Source organism: Protopterus annectens, chromosome 3.part1 (genome assembly GCF_019279795.1).
Source record: "Protopterus annectens isolate FY-2018-M chromosome 3.part1, PAN1.0, whole genome shotgun sequence".
Taxonomy (NCBI): domain Eukaryota; kingdom Metazoa; phylum Chordata; order Ceratodontiformes; family Protopteridae; genus Protopterus; species Protopterus annectens.
The window spans coordinates 75,113,549-75,127,928 of NC_056732.1; the positions used below are offsets into that span (position 1 = coordinate 75,113,549).

Sequence of the window (14,380 nt, forward strand, 5' to 3'; positions counted from 1 at the left end):
TTCTGGTGCTGTTCATTTTGTGAATATGCAAAAAGTCCATCAGAGCGAGATCCAAGGATGCCTTGTATGTCTGGCATAAATCAACTCTAATCAGTCTGTATGAGATAGTATAGAGACAGGGCTTTGAAGCAATCTGTATAGGACATTGTGTTTATGCCGTGTATTCTTTTTGTGAGAAACCTGTGTGGCCTGGTCAGGTACATACTGAAGGGGGTGTTATACTCAATGAGAAGTCTGATGATGGCTGAATACAGTAGCATGGTGACTTCCCTGGACCTAGATGCCATGTTCTTACTTAGAAGTTGAGTGACATAGAATGATTTTCTTACAACCTTAGGCACATTTTGGTTGAAAGCCAGGTTACTACAGGAGTCCCCAAACCCTGACTACTTTGTCTACTTTTAGGAATGTTTTACCAATGAGGCAGTTTCCTTGGATTACCAACTTCTTCTCAAAAGGTACTGTTATGTATTTCATGGCATTAAGTTTTAAGTGGTGGCTTTGGCACCAGTCATTTGTCTCTGTTAGACCTTCCTGTAAAATGTTAGTATCTTCGGGGGGGGGGGGGTTATGATTGCACCTAGCTTACGGTCAACTGTAAATTGGTAATCCAGAGACCCCTGACTTATGAAAAATAAATGCCAAAGAGGATTAGACTCAGCACAGAACTCTGGGGGGAACTCTACTTGTGACCAACCTCTTTATGGAAGTGATCTGTCCAATCATAATTTCTTCAGTCCAGTCTGTGAACCAGCTGACTGTCTAACTAGTTACATAGGGATCCACGAGTTTGTTTGCAATGCCTGAGTGGGGTATTATATCAAGTGCCGTAGCTAAGTCAAGGTAGGCAGTGTGCACTGTTTTGCCCTCATCCATTACCTTGGTGACCTTCTCAAAGAAGTCCATCAGGTTCAGTAGGCATGACCTGCCTTTGATGAAACCAAACTAGAATGGGTCAAGTGTCTGTAGGTTTCCTGTGTCATTGTTAATCATTTCCATGGCTTTGTGTATGAGACTAATGGGCCCCTAGTTCTTGGATTCATTGATGGTCCACCCTTGTGCAATGGAATGACCACTGCAGTCTTCCATTCTCATAGCATGAAGCCTGTTCGGAGGTGGTGGTTGAATAGTGACCCCCCAATGGCCCTGTTAGGTCATATTTCAGGCTATTTAGGAGGCATCCTGGGATATTATCAGGGACCATCAAAGCTTTATTACTGGCCTTAGAGAACACTTCTAAGACCTGCTTCTTACTGATAGTCGGAGGGATTATGTTAGATGGTATTTTCTGGATCCAACTGGGGGTGAGAGAGAAGTAAACCTGGATATGAATTTGTCAGCCAGATTTGTTATATCTCCCAGTTCCATGAATGTAGCTGCATTTACCAACAGTTCACCACGCTGTTGTGTGCTACCTTTGAGGTTTTGGACATTAGCTAAAGAAGCTGTTATGGTTGCCCTTGGCCTGGAATGCTGTCTTTACCTTAAAATTTGTTTTGTTGGACTTAATTAGTCATCTTAATTGTCTATTCAGTTTGATGAGAGAGGATTTATCTTTTTTGGTGTTACACTTCCTAATTTTAGCTGTGATTTTTTTCTTTTGTTGTACTACCTGTTTAATTTTGTATTCCACCAGGGTGTTTTTTTTCCATTCAGTTTTATATTTATTTCTGGTAGACAAAGCAGTCTCTATGCAGTCATTGACATAGTTGTACAGATCTTCTATGAATAATTCCACATAGACTACTATGTAATCTGGGTTTGGAGGGGTTTGAAATTTTGACAGGTTATCACTTTATAAAAGGGAGTTTTGCCTTGAAGTAATTTCTGACTATTAAAGGGTTAGCTGGGGTTACAAAATTGATTTTTATTTTAACGGAGACTGTAGTCTGACCTTACCAGAGTAGAAATGAAATTGGGGGGGGGGGGTGCAGCATTCTCCCATATTTGTGAGTACCAGGTCCAATATATTTGTACCTCTAGTAGGAGCATGCAGTAACTGGTCCAGGTTGTGTTTACAAAGTCTAGGAATCTCTGCCCCTGCAAATTTGGGGCCATGTAGGATTCCCAGTTTATAGATGAACATTTAAAGTCCCCCATGAATATGGTATTTGGTTGAATGTTGAGTATCTCTGGTAGGTCTAAATATAAGCTAATGGGTTTCATGGGACAGGGATATGATCTGTACCATGATAAGATGTGATCTGTACCTTGCTAAGATATGTTATGGTATGGTATAGGACCTTGTCTGTGGTATTCTGGACATGAAGGAATGCCAGTGTATATTATCCTGTCTAATCAACCTAGACATATGCTTTGTGGAAGGCACTGAAGCCTTGCACTGCTGGGGTACTCTCTGCACCTTTAAATCATATCTCAGTAACTGTACAGATGTCCACATTCTTCAAGATGAGGAGAGCTTGGAGGGAGTGGAGCTTTTGTTTATACTTCAGGCATTTGAGCAGTAACACCTTTAGATTTCCTTGGTTAGATTTTGCTATCTTGGAAGGTATGTTTAGTCCTCCTATTTTTTTAGTTCATGCAGTGTGTGTGTGTATGTGTGTGTGTTTGATCTTAGAGAGATTAGCATCTTGCTTAGGATTAGTTGGCTTCCTTATTCCTACTGAGTGTTGGATAAGCTTTAGCATCTCTGCAGTCCTAAATAGGATGAAGTGAATATTAGAAAATGAATACGTCTGGGTTGCTTTTTGTCCCTTACCTGCTGCCCATCAGGCCTCCCCAGTCAGACTCTGCTCATTCATAGGCAGTATGGAGACAAGAGCCATCCACAAGGGCCATCATTCAAGCAGCCTTGAGGATGTTTTGTGTCCTTGTGTCCTCATTCACATTTTGACACTGATAATGTATTTGCTGGGCTCTATCTCTTCCCTTGGGTGTAGAAGTGAGTGACCTGCATTACCATGGGGCAACTATGCTTTCACTGTTGTGAAGACAAGTTCCATTCACTTAGAATAATAACTTTGTAGAAGTAGCTTTGTGGCCTAATATCAACCCCTAAACTATCCTTTTATAATGCCTCCCAATTCAGAGGTATTGTGACTTTAGATGGCCTCATTCTGTCTTCTCCCCATCAAGGATAGGCATACCCATCTCCCATGCCAGCAGCATCAGTCACCCAAGCCAGTAATGGAACTCTGGTCATCCGAGTTATGGAAAATGAATAAATGATTGGCTTTCAGGAGTACATCATGGCATCCAGAACAAACAGTAAATTACAGATCAGATGTCAAGTCTGATGCATGCTACTGTTTTTGGCTGTAATTTTCTGTGCATCTGTCTGTCTTTTATTTTTTCTTGTTTGTATATAATTTGTCATGAGGTTTGGAGCATATGAATCTTTTATTTATTTATTTTTATTAGAAGCTCAATGGATCCACAGAAGATGCTTCTTAACTGGGAAGGGGAGGAATCCAAAATCACCATACAGGATACTGGAGGTCCAGCAACGGATACCGATTCTAATAGCCTGGAGGACCAAAGTTAGAGTCATCTTGTTTTTTTTTTTTTTTCTTTGCATGCGTTGTTGCTCATTTACGAATTCATTTAACTTTTATGTAGTGTTATTGTTCATTTATGAATTTATTTAACTGCTACCAGGTAGATACACAAGTGTTAGAATTTTTTTTCAGGAGTAATTTGTATGTAAATAGAGAATCATTCAACCCCAGTGTATTTTGCATAGTCGGATAAAACAGATCATAATGTAAACATTAAGTGGCAGGAATGAAAATAATTCACAGGTAATATGGTAGTCAAACCTTAGAAATGTATTAAGACAATATGGGAAACTTTTACAGCTTCCCTACATGTGATCGTTGCCCATTTCATCAGGCTCTAACTGCCCAATCACATTTGGCCGTTCTTAAACTTACTCTTAAGTTATATTGTGCTGTAGGCACTGTGATGTTTATGTTCGTACAAGGCTGCTGTGCACTGTACTAGAGAGTTTTTCCTTTTCATACTGTTGTCTGTCTCTAGAGTTATCTTTGTAAGTAAAGAGGCTGTGGGTGGTGTCTTGCCTCTTGCAAAAACTGCTTTTTTGACAAATGTAAGTGAATTTTTAGAAAGTTGCCTTCTTGATTTTTTTTTTTTTGTTCACACTTCTCTGTTACTCTGCTAGCTATAAGCCTTCCTTCCAGGTCCCCTGTTTGACCCATATGATGTCCTTCTATCTCATTGGTACAGTATTCTTCACCGTAGAGATGTCCTGCCAAGGATAGTCCAATGTCCAGCCAGTATACCAAAGCCTTTAGATCTTATATGCTCCATTAGTCACAGGTATGCTCCAAGTACAGGATGTAAGGCATAAGGGTGACACACGGATGCAGGTACCTAGAACTTCTTTGGCCGGCAGTCTAAACACCATCATTTTTCATTGGTCTTTTTGCCCTTTGCTGCGCTGAGCACATAGCCATCAGATAAGTGCCCAGTTGGGGTTCTTTTTCTTTTTACTGTTGGTCTTGTTTTCCTGTGATTACCTGGAGTTCATGTCATCCAAGAAGGGAAAATGTCAGTGTGGAGGCAGATTCCCCATAAGGATTGTCACAAACAGTGTCTTTTTATTTGGGTGCTTCCCACGACCATACCTTCAGTAATATTTATAAGGTATTTGTGCCTAACAAGCCAGTTGTCTTCCCTGGCCATCTGTCTCGAAAACCAGAAGCTTAAACAGTTAGCCCAGGGTAGCATGGTGAAATTGATTAACCTTAAGGCACTTCCGTTAAATAAGGAGCAGGCCAAGAAATCTCAGCTAGATTCCTTGGCTGTCCCACCTCCACCATTTGTCTCTCTAGAAGTGGCTGTCCAATGTCGACTTTGGATTCCTCTGCTGTGACCCCGTTGGAGGGCAGCATGGATCCTTCCTTTCACACATCCTGTGAGTCTGTGCAGATGTTTGCTCCAGACATCAAGAGGGAACCATGGCTGATTATCTTAGAGGCCCTAAGGGATTTCATCGATTCAGGTCAGGGAAAAGATTTTGGGTACTCTTACTGAATCCCATCAGGGTTTGGAACCTCCTTTGTTTAAGGCTAATGTCCCTACCAAGAAAAAACAGAAGACTAAACATTCTTCTGTATGTCCTAACGATCCTCAAAGGGAATGACAGGTGTTTACTCAGGACCTGTTTAATACTATGGCCCTGAAACCTCCCAAAGGTCTTTCTTTCTGTACTCCCCCTTGGACTTTAACTCCTTCCAAAAGGCCTAGGGAACCTAATTCCTTGAATGAGGATTTAGAGTCTGATGTAGGGTCCTTGTCTTACTCTTCCCAGATGCCTTCTCCTTTGGCTTATGGATGTGGTATCTCAACAAGCAGGGGGGCACAAAGTCTTACCTTCTTTGCAGGTTGGCTGTTAAAGCCGGGAATATGGCTATCAGTTATCAACTAAGTCTTCAGGCAGTATATATTCATTCAGAGCGCAGTCTATTGGCAGACTCCCTGAGAAGGTACAAAACAGAAACTCACAAATGGATGCTTCACAGAGTTGTGTTTCTAGATATAGTCCATCGGAGGGGTGTTCCTCAAGTAGATCTTTTTGCCTCCCCTCTGAATCGACAGCACCTTTTCCTCTGTTCTAGAGTGCCATGCCATCTGATGTGGATGCAGATGCCCTTTCTTTTATTTGGAAGTGGATGATGTTCTTTGTGTTTCACTGTTGCAGTCATCACATTTGGATTATCCCTGCTAGGGTAGCCCACAGTCGGCCCGAATACCAGAGGCTTAGTATTTCTGCTTCAGTTGCTGTCGCTCCAGGACTGAATTCAGGTCGTCAGTGGTATAAAAGCAGGCAGCCGACCCCATTACATCAGTCTTTCTTGCCGAGGAGCCTGAAGCAGAAGCAGTTCGCATGGGTGCAGGTTGGCCATTTCTGAATTGAAGTTGAAGTCTTCTAAAGCTAAGTACCCCGTTGGGGATCTTTTTTTCTTGCTCTAACCGATGTCAGAAAAAGTTAACAATTGTCTCACCTGTGGAAAGCAAATACCATACCGATACTTTCATTCTTACTGCATCACTTGTTCAGGCCCAGACCACGACGTCCCCCGCTGTCACTTTTGTGCTTTGTTCAACGTCAGAACTATACATCGTTGGGCCCTTATTGTAGCTAGATATTTTCACTGTCAGTCCTTGAATTCCGATATGGCTTCAGTAAGCCATCTGACAACAGATCTTCTGAAAAAACGTAAGGATAAAGACAGAGACAGACCGCACAGGTCCAAACCGCTGACGCTTCCGTTAAGCTTGCTGTCAGTTCTCCGGTTCTCAGTGAGGCACTTTCGCAACCCCTGATGCCCACTTCTGTGACCCTTTCGGAGTCCAGTATGCTGCGAGACACTTCTTCGACTAAGGATCCTACAGATGTCTCTACCTTGGTTGGGTCTGGAGCTGCTGAGCAGGTAGCGGCTTCCGAGGAAGTACTTCAGACTACTGATACTCTACACAGACAGACAACTTCTTTTGCGTCTACAGTTCTTTTGAAAACTACCGAGTTTCTAAGGCCCAGGGTATGAACCACACCCAAAAAAGCGACGACCCCAGCTCAAGCACCTGCTTCCTTGCGTCACTCTCAAATGCTTAAAATGGCGGAAGACCTTATAATGCTTATCAGGGGAAGCCAGGCTACCCCTTCCAAAAGAAAAAGAGACTTGTCCCCAGGAGTTTTATCTGAACAGGAGTCCAATAACTGTGATGCATCTAAATAGGAAGATATGCAACCCCTCTCTACTTATGAGGATTCTGATGCAGAAGGAATCCCTTTATTTATTTATTTATTTAACATTTGTTGACCGGGAATGTCCGACTAAGTTCCACAGATCCTGTTTTCAGCGGAGGCCTGGGGAGAAATGCTCCAGAAGCATGTCTTTAGAATGTGGGAGGAAACCGGAGTACCCGGAGGAAACCCACGCAAACGCAGGGAGAACATGCAAACTCCACACAGAAGGCACCCCAGCCGAGAATCAAACCAGAGAACCTCTTGCTGTGAGGCGACAGCATTAACCGCTGCAACACTGCGCCACCCATCCATCCCTTCAGCCTGTCCACCCGAAGACTTTTACTTTGGGGAAACCCTACATACTTTAAGGGAGCATTTCAAGTGGGAATGTCAGAACTATCCTCGGTCAAAAAAGAGACTCCTTGAATTCTTAGATCTTCCACAACACAATTTTATTTCCATACTCTGGCAATCCCAAAAGGGTTCCCAAATATTCCCCCAAACCAGTGGGCAGAGGCCAAAAAGCAAGTCCTTTCCCTGCTCTCTATGAGGGCAATAGAGCATGTTCCTGCAGAACAGATAGGCTACGGTTTCTACTCTAGACTCTTATTGGTACCCAGAAAAGAGGGCACATGGCACCCCATCCTTGATCTATCCATTCAAACACCTTTCTGGTGATTCAAACACCTTTCTGGTGATACCAAAATTCAAAATGCTCACCCTCCAGCAGCTTCTACCTATGCTTTCCAAGGATGCTTGGTTAGCCACCGTAGACCTAAAAGAGGCCTACCTACACATTCCAATCAGGGAGTCATGCAGGAAGTACCTACGTTTCAGGGCAGGATCACTGCACTTTCAGTTTTCCACACTTCCCTTTGGCTTATTCACTGCTCCCAGAGTTTTCACAAAATGTCTGGCTCCCGTCATTGCTCTTTGCAGAGAAAGAAATTTTCAGATTTACCCATACTTAGGTGACTGCCTGATTCAGGCAGACAGGAAAAGCTGCTAAAGCACCTGACCTTTGTAAAGGACCTACTGACCTCCCTGGGGTATACTGTCAACAAAAAGAAATCCAAACTAGTACCCACACACAAAATTGTATTCTTGGGTGCAAGCTTGGACACAGCATCCCAGATGGCATTCCTTACACCAGAAAAACAATCCTACCTGACAGCCTACTTCTCTTAACTAGCCACCAGGACCCAGTTATCCACAAGGAAAATCCTGAAAACTCTAGGGTTCATAGCTTCTTGCATTCTACTAATTCCATATGCCAGACTACATATGAGGGGAAACTAATGGTATCTAAAAAGCCTTTGGTGTCAGCACTGTCAAGACCAGAAAACTCTTATACCAATGATACCTTGTCTAAGGAAAGATTTTCTTTGGTGGGCAGCAGCATGCTACCACAACAAGGGACTTCCCTTCTCACAACCCCACGCTTCCCAGACCCTCGCCACAGACACATCAGACTATGCTTGGAGTGCGCACCTGGATGACAGGTGCATTAAGGGCCAATGGAGCCCAAATCAAATACATCTGCACATCAACCAAAAAGAGATGTTAGCTGTTCCGCATGCCCTCACAGCTTTCAGACCCCCTACTCTCCCCGGGGTCTCTATTGATCAAAACGGACAACACCACAGTGATGTGGTATATCAACAAGCAGGGAGGGACTCACTCTTATCCTCTGTGCAGGCTCGCTATGACCCTTTGGCACACGGCCTCAGCTATGCCAACTACACCTGTTAGTACAATTCCTGCCAGGCTCTTTAAACTCTCTGGCAGCAGACAACTTAAGCAGAAACCTGCTAGACCCACATGAGTGGCAGCTAGACCCAAGAACCTTCACCCTTGTAACCCAGAAATGGGGCACCCCGAAGGTCGACCTCTTTGCCTCCCACTCCAATCATCAGCTCAGCAAATTCTGCATCAGGGAACCTCACAGCAAGGCATGGAAAGTGGATGCTGTATCCTTCCAGTGGGGTAAACCTCTCGGTCTATGCATTTCCCCCTCTACCACTCATTTCAAGGGTACTGCTCAAAATAAGGGAGGAAAAACCAAGGACAATCCTGACTGCCCCAGACTAACAATGACAGCACTGGTACACACTGCTGCGCAGCCTGTCACCCCTGCTACCATAGCACCTACCTCAGATACCAAAACTCCTGACCCAAAGGAATGGCGATTTCATGCATCCCCAATTGCAGACCCTCAATCTGGCAGCCTGGCTTATTCCCTGACCTCTATTCAAGCTGCAGGTCTAAGCAAAAAGTTCTGGATGTTGTACGTGAGACCAGACGCCCCAGCACTACAAAGTCTTAAGCTGACAAGTGGAAAAAGTTTTGCTCAGGCTAAGGGAGCCGGAACAGCACAGCCCTCCCTGCCTCTCTTCCTGGATTACCTGGCAGACCTACTACACAGGGGTCTATCCTTCTCTTCTATTAAAATTCATGCCTCTGCCATCTCTGCTCTCTTCAGCACAAAGCCACCTCTTTTCTCACACCCTCTCATTAAACAGTTCCTAAGAGGGGCTAACAACTTGAGGCCACCCAAAAGAGCTCCTACCCCAGCATGGGACCTAAACTTTGTGTTGGAAAAGCTCACCCTGCCCCCTTTGAACCTGCAGCTTCAGCAGAGTTAAAATGTCTCTCTTGGAAGACAGCCTTGCTTCTGGCCATCACTTCAGCTAGAAGAGTATCAGAGCTACAAGCACTTATGGCTGTAGAGCCCTTCATCATTTTCCATGAAGACAGGGTCTCCCTTAGGCCTAACCCATCCTTCATGCCAAAAGTGGTGTCCAGTGTGGCTTTCAACCAATCAATTCATTTGCCCACCTTTTTCCCTAACCCATAAAATAAGGGGGAAAGGATTCTGCACTCTGTAGATGTGCACAGACAGCTCAGATTCTACCTAGACAGGACTAAATCTTTTAGAAAAACTGATCAATTGCTAGTTAACTTCGCTGCAGGAGCAGAGGGCAAGGCCATATCCAAACAAACAATTTCCAAATGGATAGCACACTGCATCCATTTCTGCTACAAACAGCATGGGAAACCTCCCCCCAAGGGGGTCAGGGCACATTCCACCAGAGCAACCTCCACCTCTGCAGCTTTCCTCAGAGGGGTCCCCACCAGGGACATCCTGGAGGCTGCAACATGGACATCTGTTCATACCTTCACCAAGCATTACCACCTGCCTATCTTCTCCAAATCCAGGGCAGGCTTTGCCACCACAGTCTTGCAGGGCATCCTAGCCATCCCCCAGTCTTCTTGACTGCCTCCACCCTTTTCTTCCGCTTTGGGAATCAACCCAAATGTGATGACTGCAACAGTGAAACACGAAGAACATAGTACAGTTGTGTTCACTTACCATAAATGTAGATGTTCGAGTGTATTCGCTATTGCAGTCCTGGTTTCCTTCCATCCATCCCTCTTGTCTTCTGTCTCTCTCTCTCTCCTTACAAGGAATTTTTGGTATTTACTTTCTACTGGTGTTGTTCTTCCACCATAACCTAGCTCCCTATTGGGGGCTTCTGACAGGGCAAGAAAAATGATGTAATGGCGTCGGCTGACTGATTTTATACCACTGACGACCAGACGTCAGTCCTGGAGCGACAGCAACCGATGCAGAAATACAAAGCCTTTGGTATGCGGGCCGACTGAGGGCTACCCTGGCAGGGATAACCCAAATGTGATGACTGCAACAGTGAATACACTCGAACATCTACATTTATGTTAAGTGTACATAACTGTACTTTTCTCTATGCCCCCCCCCCCCTTCCTCTACTTCCAAGAGTCCTGCAGGAGATTCAGCTGGACTCCCCAAAAATCTTGCTAGTCTCTCTATTTTGGAAAAGACAGCACTGGCTCCCCCCATCTGACCAGGGGCAATCACCACAAGTTACCTCACCAGTTGGACCTCCTCACACAGGACAAACGGGGTCAGTCATTCATCTTCACTTGTCCCATCTTCAACTGACACTGTATGTTATATGGTTTTGATCACTTTTAGGCACCTTTTTTTTTCTGAGGACATGCTCAGGGTTTTACAGGAGGCAAGAAAACCTGCAACCGGAAAGTCTTTTGTCCAAATGGAAAAGATTTTCGGTCTGGTGCCATGCTCCTAGCCAGGGCTCTTTTTCAGTGGGGTCCCTCCTGATGCCTTTCTATTTATATGCTGCAGTATTCATAACATGAAGGAGACTGTCTCCGGCTGACTCATACGTCCAGCCAGTATACATAAGTCCATCACTACTGTGAGGTACGTGCGACGTCGCACACAATCCAAAACATATGTTGGTCAGAAAATGACATTGGTATAAAATGGACGTCAGCACGTACCAGACCTCAGAACTTTTCTGCCACCTGTCCGATCGTTTACTTCAGTCATCACTCATCAGACAAGTTGTGAACGTTGGTTCAGATAAGTGCCCTGTTGGGGTTTTTTCATTGCAATCTTTGGCTACTGTGTATTGTTTTGATTACATGTTAACTAGGAAGAGTGTCAGTGTGGAAGGCAGATTCCACATAAGGACTCGTACAACCTTGTTTATTTTGTCTAGGCCTGGATTATGACCATACTACCTGATCTATTTGTAAGGTCTTTGTACCCAAGACCCTATGTAATCACTTAACTTCTCATAACTTATACCTCAATCAGCGTCTTAAGCGTCTCACAGGTGAAAATGGAAGCTACATTGTGCACTTCAGCCGAGCAGCACGCTAAGAAGGCCAAGAAGCATAATCCTGATTTATCCACTGCTCCCTCTGTTCAGGACTTCTCTCCCGAGGCCGATGTTGGCCCGGAGACCATTCCGGAGATGGTAGACACTCCTTTGATGGGTACCAGTGTGGAGGCCGTGAAGGAGTCTACCAGGACTTCCTCAAGGGAAATGTAGGTGTCCTGCTCTAGTATGGAGGGGATCCATGGCTCATGACTGAAGGCCTGTGTGGTATTACTCAGGTCATAGTGCAAGAGGATGTTCCTACCGACATTGTAGAGTGTAGGCTGATGTCTGGCCCATCTACTTTCCATCACACAGAGGCTTCCAAAAACAAAAAAATTAAGACAAAACATGTTTCTCCAACACCTCAGGAACAGCCTCCAGTTTCAGTCCTTCTCCCAAGGCCTCTTCAATGCTTTTATGGCTTTGAGACAGACCTCAGCTCTCTCTCTCTCTGTCTCCCTTCTCCTTCCAATTCTTCCTCAACTCCTCAAAAGAGGACTTCTGACGAGTTTTTCTCAGATGATGAGGAATCCTCAGGGGACGAATCTTTGGCTTATTCAGCCCAAATTTCTTCCCCTTTTGGTTTTGCCTCCCCATAAATGGAATCTAATGGCACGGGTTCCCCAGGGGAGGATATCTCTTTTGGAGAAGCAATTCTTAAGATGAAGGGAGTTTTTCAAGATGGATTGTTGTCAGGTATCAGACATCCAAAAAAGATACTATGACCTGCTACAGATGGCCCCCCTCCTCATCTGCCATACCTCCTGTTCTGCCAGCCTTCCTAGACCTTTGCTGCTGCTTCTAAGTGCCCAGATTCTCAACTTCCAGCCCCCAAGAGGCCAGATCGATTTTATAAAGTGCCGGAGGACTCCAAATTCCGATTCAAATGTTCCTCTGCAGACCCTGCTACCATTTCAGTTTCTGCAGACAAAGCATCCAAGATGCTGTCTTCCACTTCCCTGCTCCCCTAACCAGGCATATCCAACAATTAGAATGTCCACAGAGGTTCCTCAGTAAAAGAACACAGGGCTTAATTAAAATGTCCTATGCAGACTGCCTCAAGGCTCTATCCCTGTATTCTGTCTCCTACCGGCTTTTACTGTGCCTGACATATAGGGCTTCGTCAGACCCCACTCTGATGGACCTCTTGCATATCTGGAAAATGAACAGCACCAGAATTACCTCTTCTAAAGACTTAATGTTTGTCTGTGATATAAGTAGAACCTGCTGGAGAGACAGGTATGTATCCCAGAGATTACCCATCTCTGGAACAGGCTTCCCAGCCATGTGAAGCAGAGTTCCTATCTAACCCTATTCAAGTGCAATTTGGACAGTTGGATGGGGAACAGGAAATTTATCCCTGATTTGGCACCTATGTCTCTAATGAACACAGGTAACCTGTAAATGGTTTATCTCCCAGGCCCTAGCTGGTAAAAGTTTAATCTCCCAAGCCCCTGCTTACGCTTATAAAGGGTATCAGAACTTGTCAGAGATTTGGGATGCAGGGGTAGGCTTAAAAAGGCCCTTGTGGTTGTTAGCCAAGTAAACACTTGAACTTGAAAAGAGACCACAGCTCTGTCTCTTCCGAGTCAGTCAGAAATTTTTTCCACCCGATTACTGTTGTGTTCTTAAACACCACTATTTTTCTAGTTGCCTGCCCTTTATGTTAATTTGACCATATATCTCATTTCCTCTCTGTTTTACTGGCTGGTGTGAGTAAAGACAAAATTATTATTTTGTGAAATCACTCCCCTTTATTTAAATTTATTGGCCATCCCACTGTATTCCATAGTACCAGAATACAAAACTGACCACCCCCTTTCAAATCTATCTTGCTGTTTAAATATAGTGGCTCTCTCCTAAAAATTAACTTTTTAGACAGGTAAAACATGTTACCTACTTTCACATCTAACTCCTCTAGTGCACACTGCAGTGTTTAGGATAAACAATTTTTTTCATCTTACCTTTAAGCATCTGTTGCAAGACCACAAGTTATTGGAAAGCCCACATTCTGCCTCTCAGTAGTCATCTTGGGATTAGTGCTTCCGTTTTCTCCTGGTGAGAGAAGGCGTGCAGTTACATTATTTCCTGGAGACTGCTGATCGCCAGAAAGCATAATAACTGCTTTATAGGTGACAGTTTGGAATCTGCTTATATTCTGATCCTGGTGAGTGTAGAGCAGAGTGCATTGATTCCTGACTCTTTCTGGATGGAGAGTGAGTGTCTATGCTTAACATACTTGATTGGCTGGTTGCTATTTGAGGCATCTACCAGAAAAAGGATTCAAGCTTGCAGACTCTTGCATTATCTGGGACAGGACTGTGGATCACCAAACAGGCCCATGCCTGCTTCTCTTCTTGGGATTGGTGCTAAAATGTTGCTTCTGGTGAGAGAAGAAGCAAAGGAGTATTGTATCCCAACAGAGTGAAGCTGTGCTGAAGCCAGCATTAGTAATAGCCAGGCAGTAGCCTTTCATGCGACTCCCCTCTTTTCATCATTCTTGACACGCTAATTATTTATTTTTCAGTAAGTACTGCTTGATTTCTTTCTAACTTCAGAATATCTGACTAAATGCTTCATCCTTAAATTTTCAGGGTCTGCGTATTAGTTTCCCCTCAAGTGTTTGGCAGTGCTCTGTACAGACTCAGACACCTTGAGTGCCATTTTTCCTGTAAAAGGAATACAGCTGCAGTACTTAGTAATAATGACCATCCATTCTGGCATGTCTATAATTCAGTTCCCTGTGCTTTCTCCTATTAACCTGGTAAACTTGGGCATTCTGAGGCAGTGTATCAACTGCCTCATGTACAAAGGCAACCCTCTCCTCTTACCTCCCAACACTCAGACTTCTGAGAGATGCACTTATATATCCAAATCAGAAGCCATGCGCACTCAAGCCAAGACTGGAATATCTGGT

General features: G+C 44.2%; 1 protein-coding gene across 1 annotated transcript in view; it reads left to right on the forward strand.

Moving 5' to 3' along the window:
• The window catches only part of FAM91A1 (family with sequence similarity 91 member A1), a 1,899,235-nt gene that overhangs the window by 870,903 nt on the left and 1,013,952 nt on the right, over window positions 1-14,380 (forward strand). Inside the window, exon 12 of the mRNA XM_044066590.1 lies at window positions 3,382-3,500. Coding sequence (XP_043922525.1) covers window positions 3,382-3,500 — 119 coding nt within the window. The remainder of the gene's footprint in view (window positions 1-3,381; window positions 3,501-14,380) is intronic.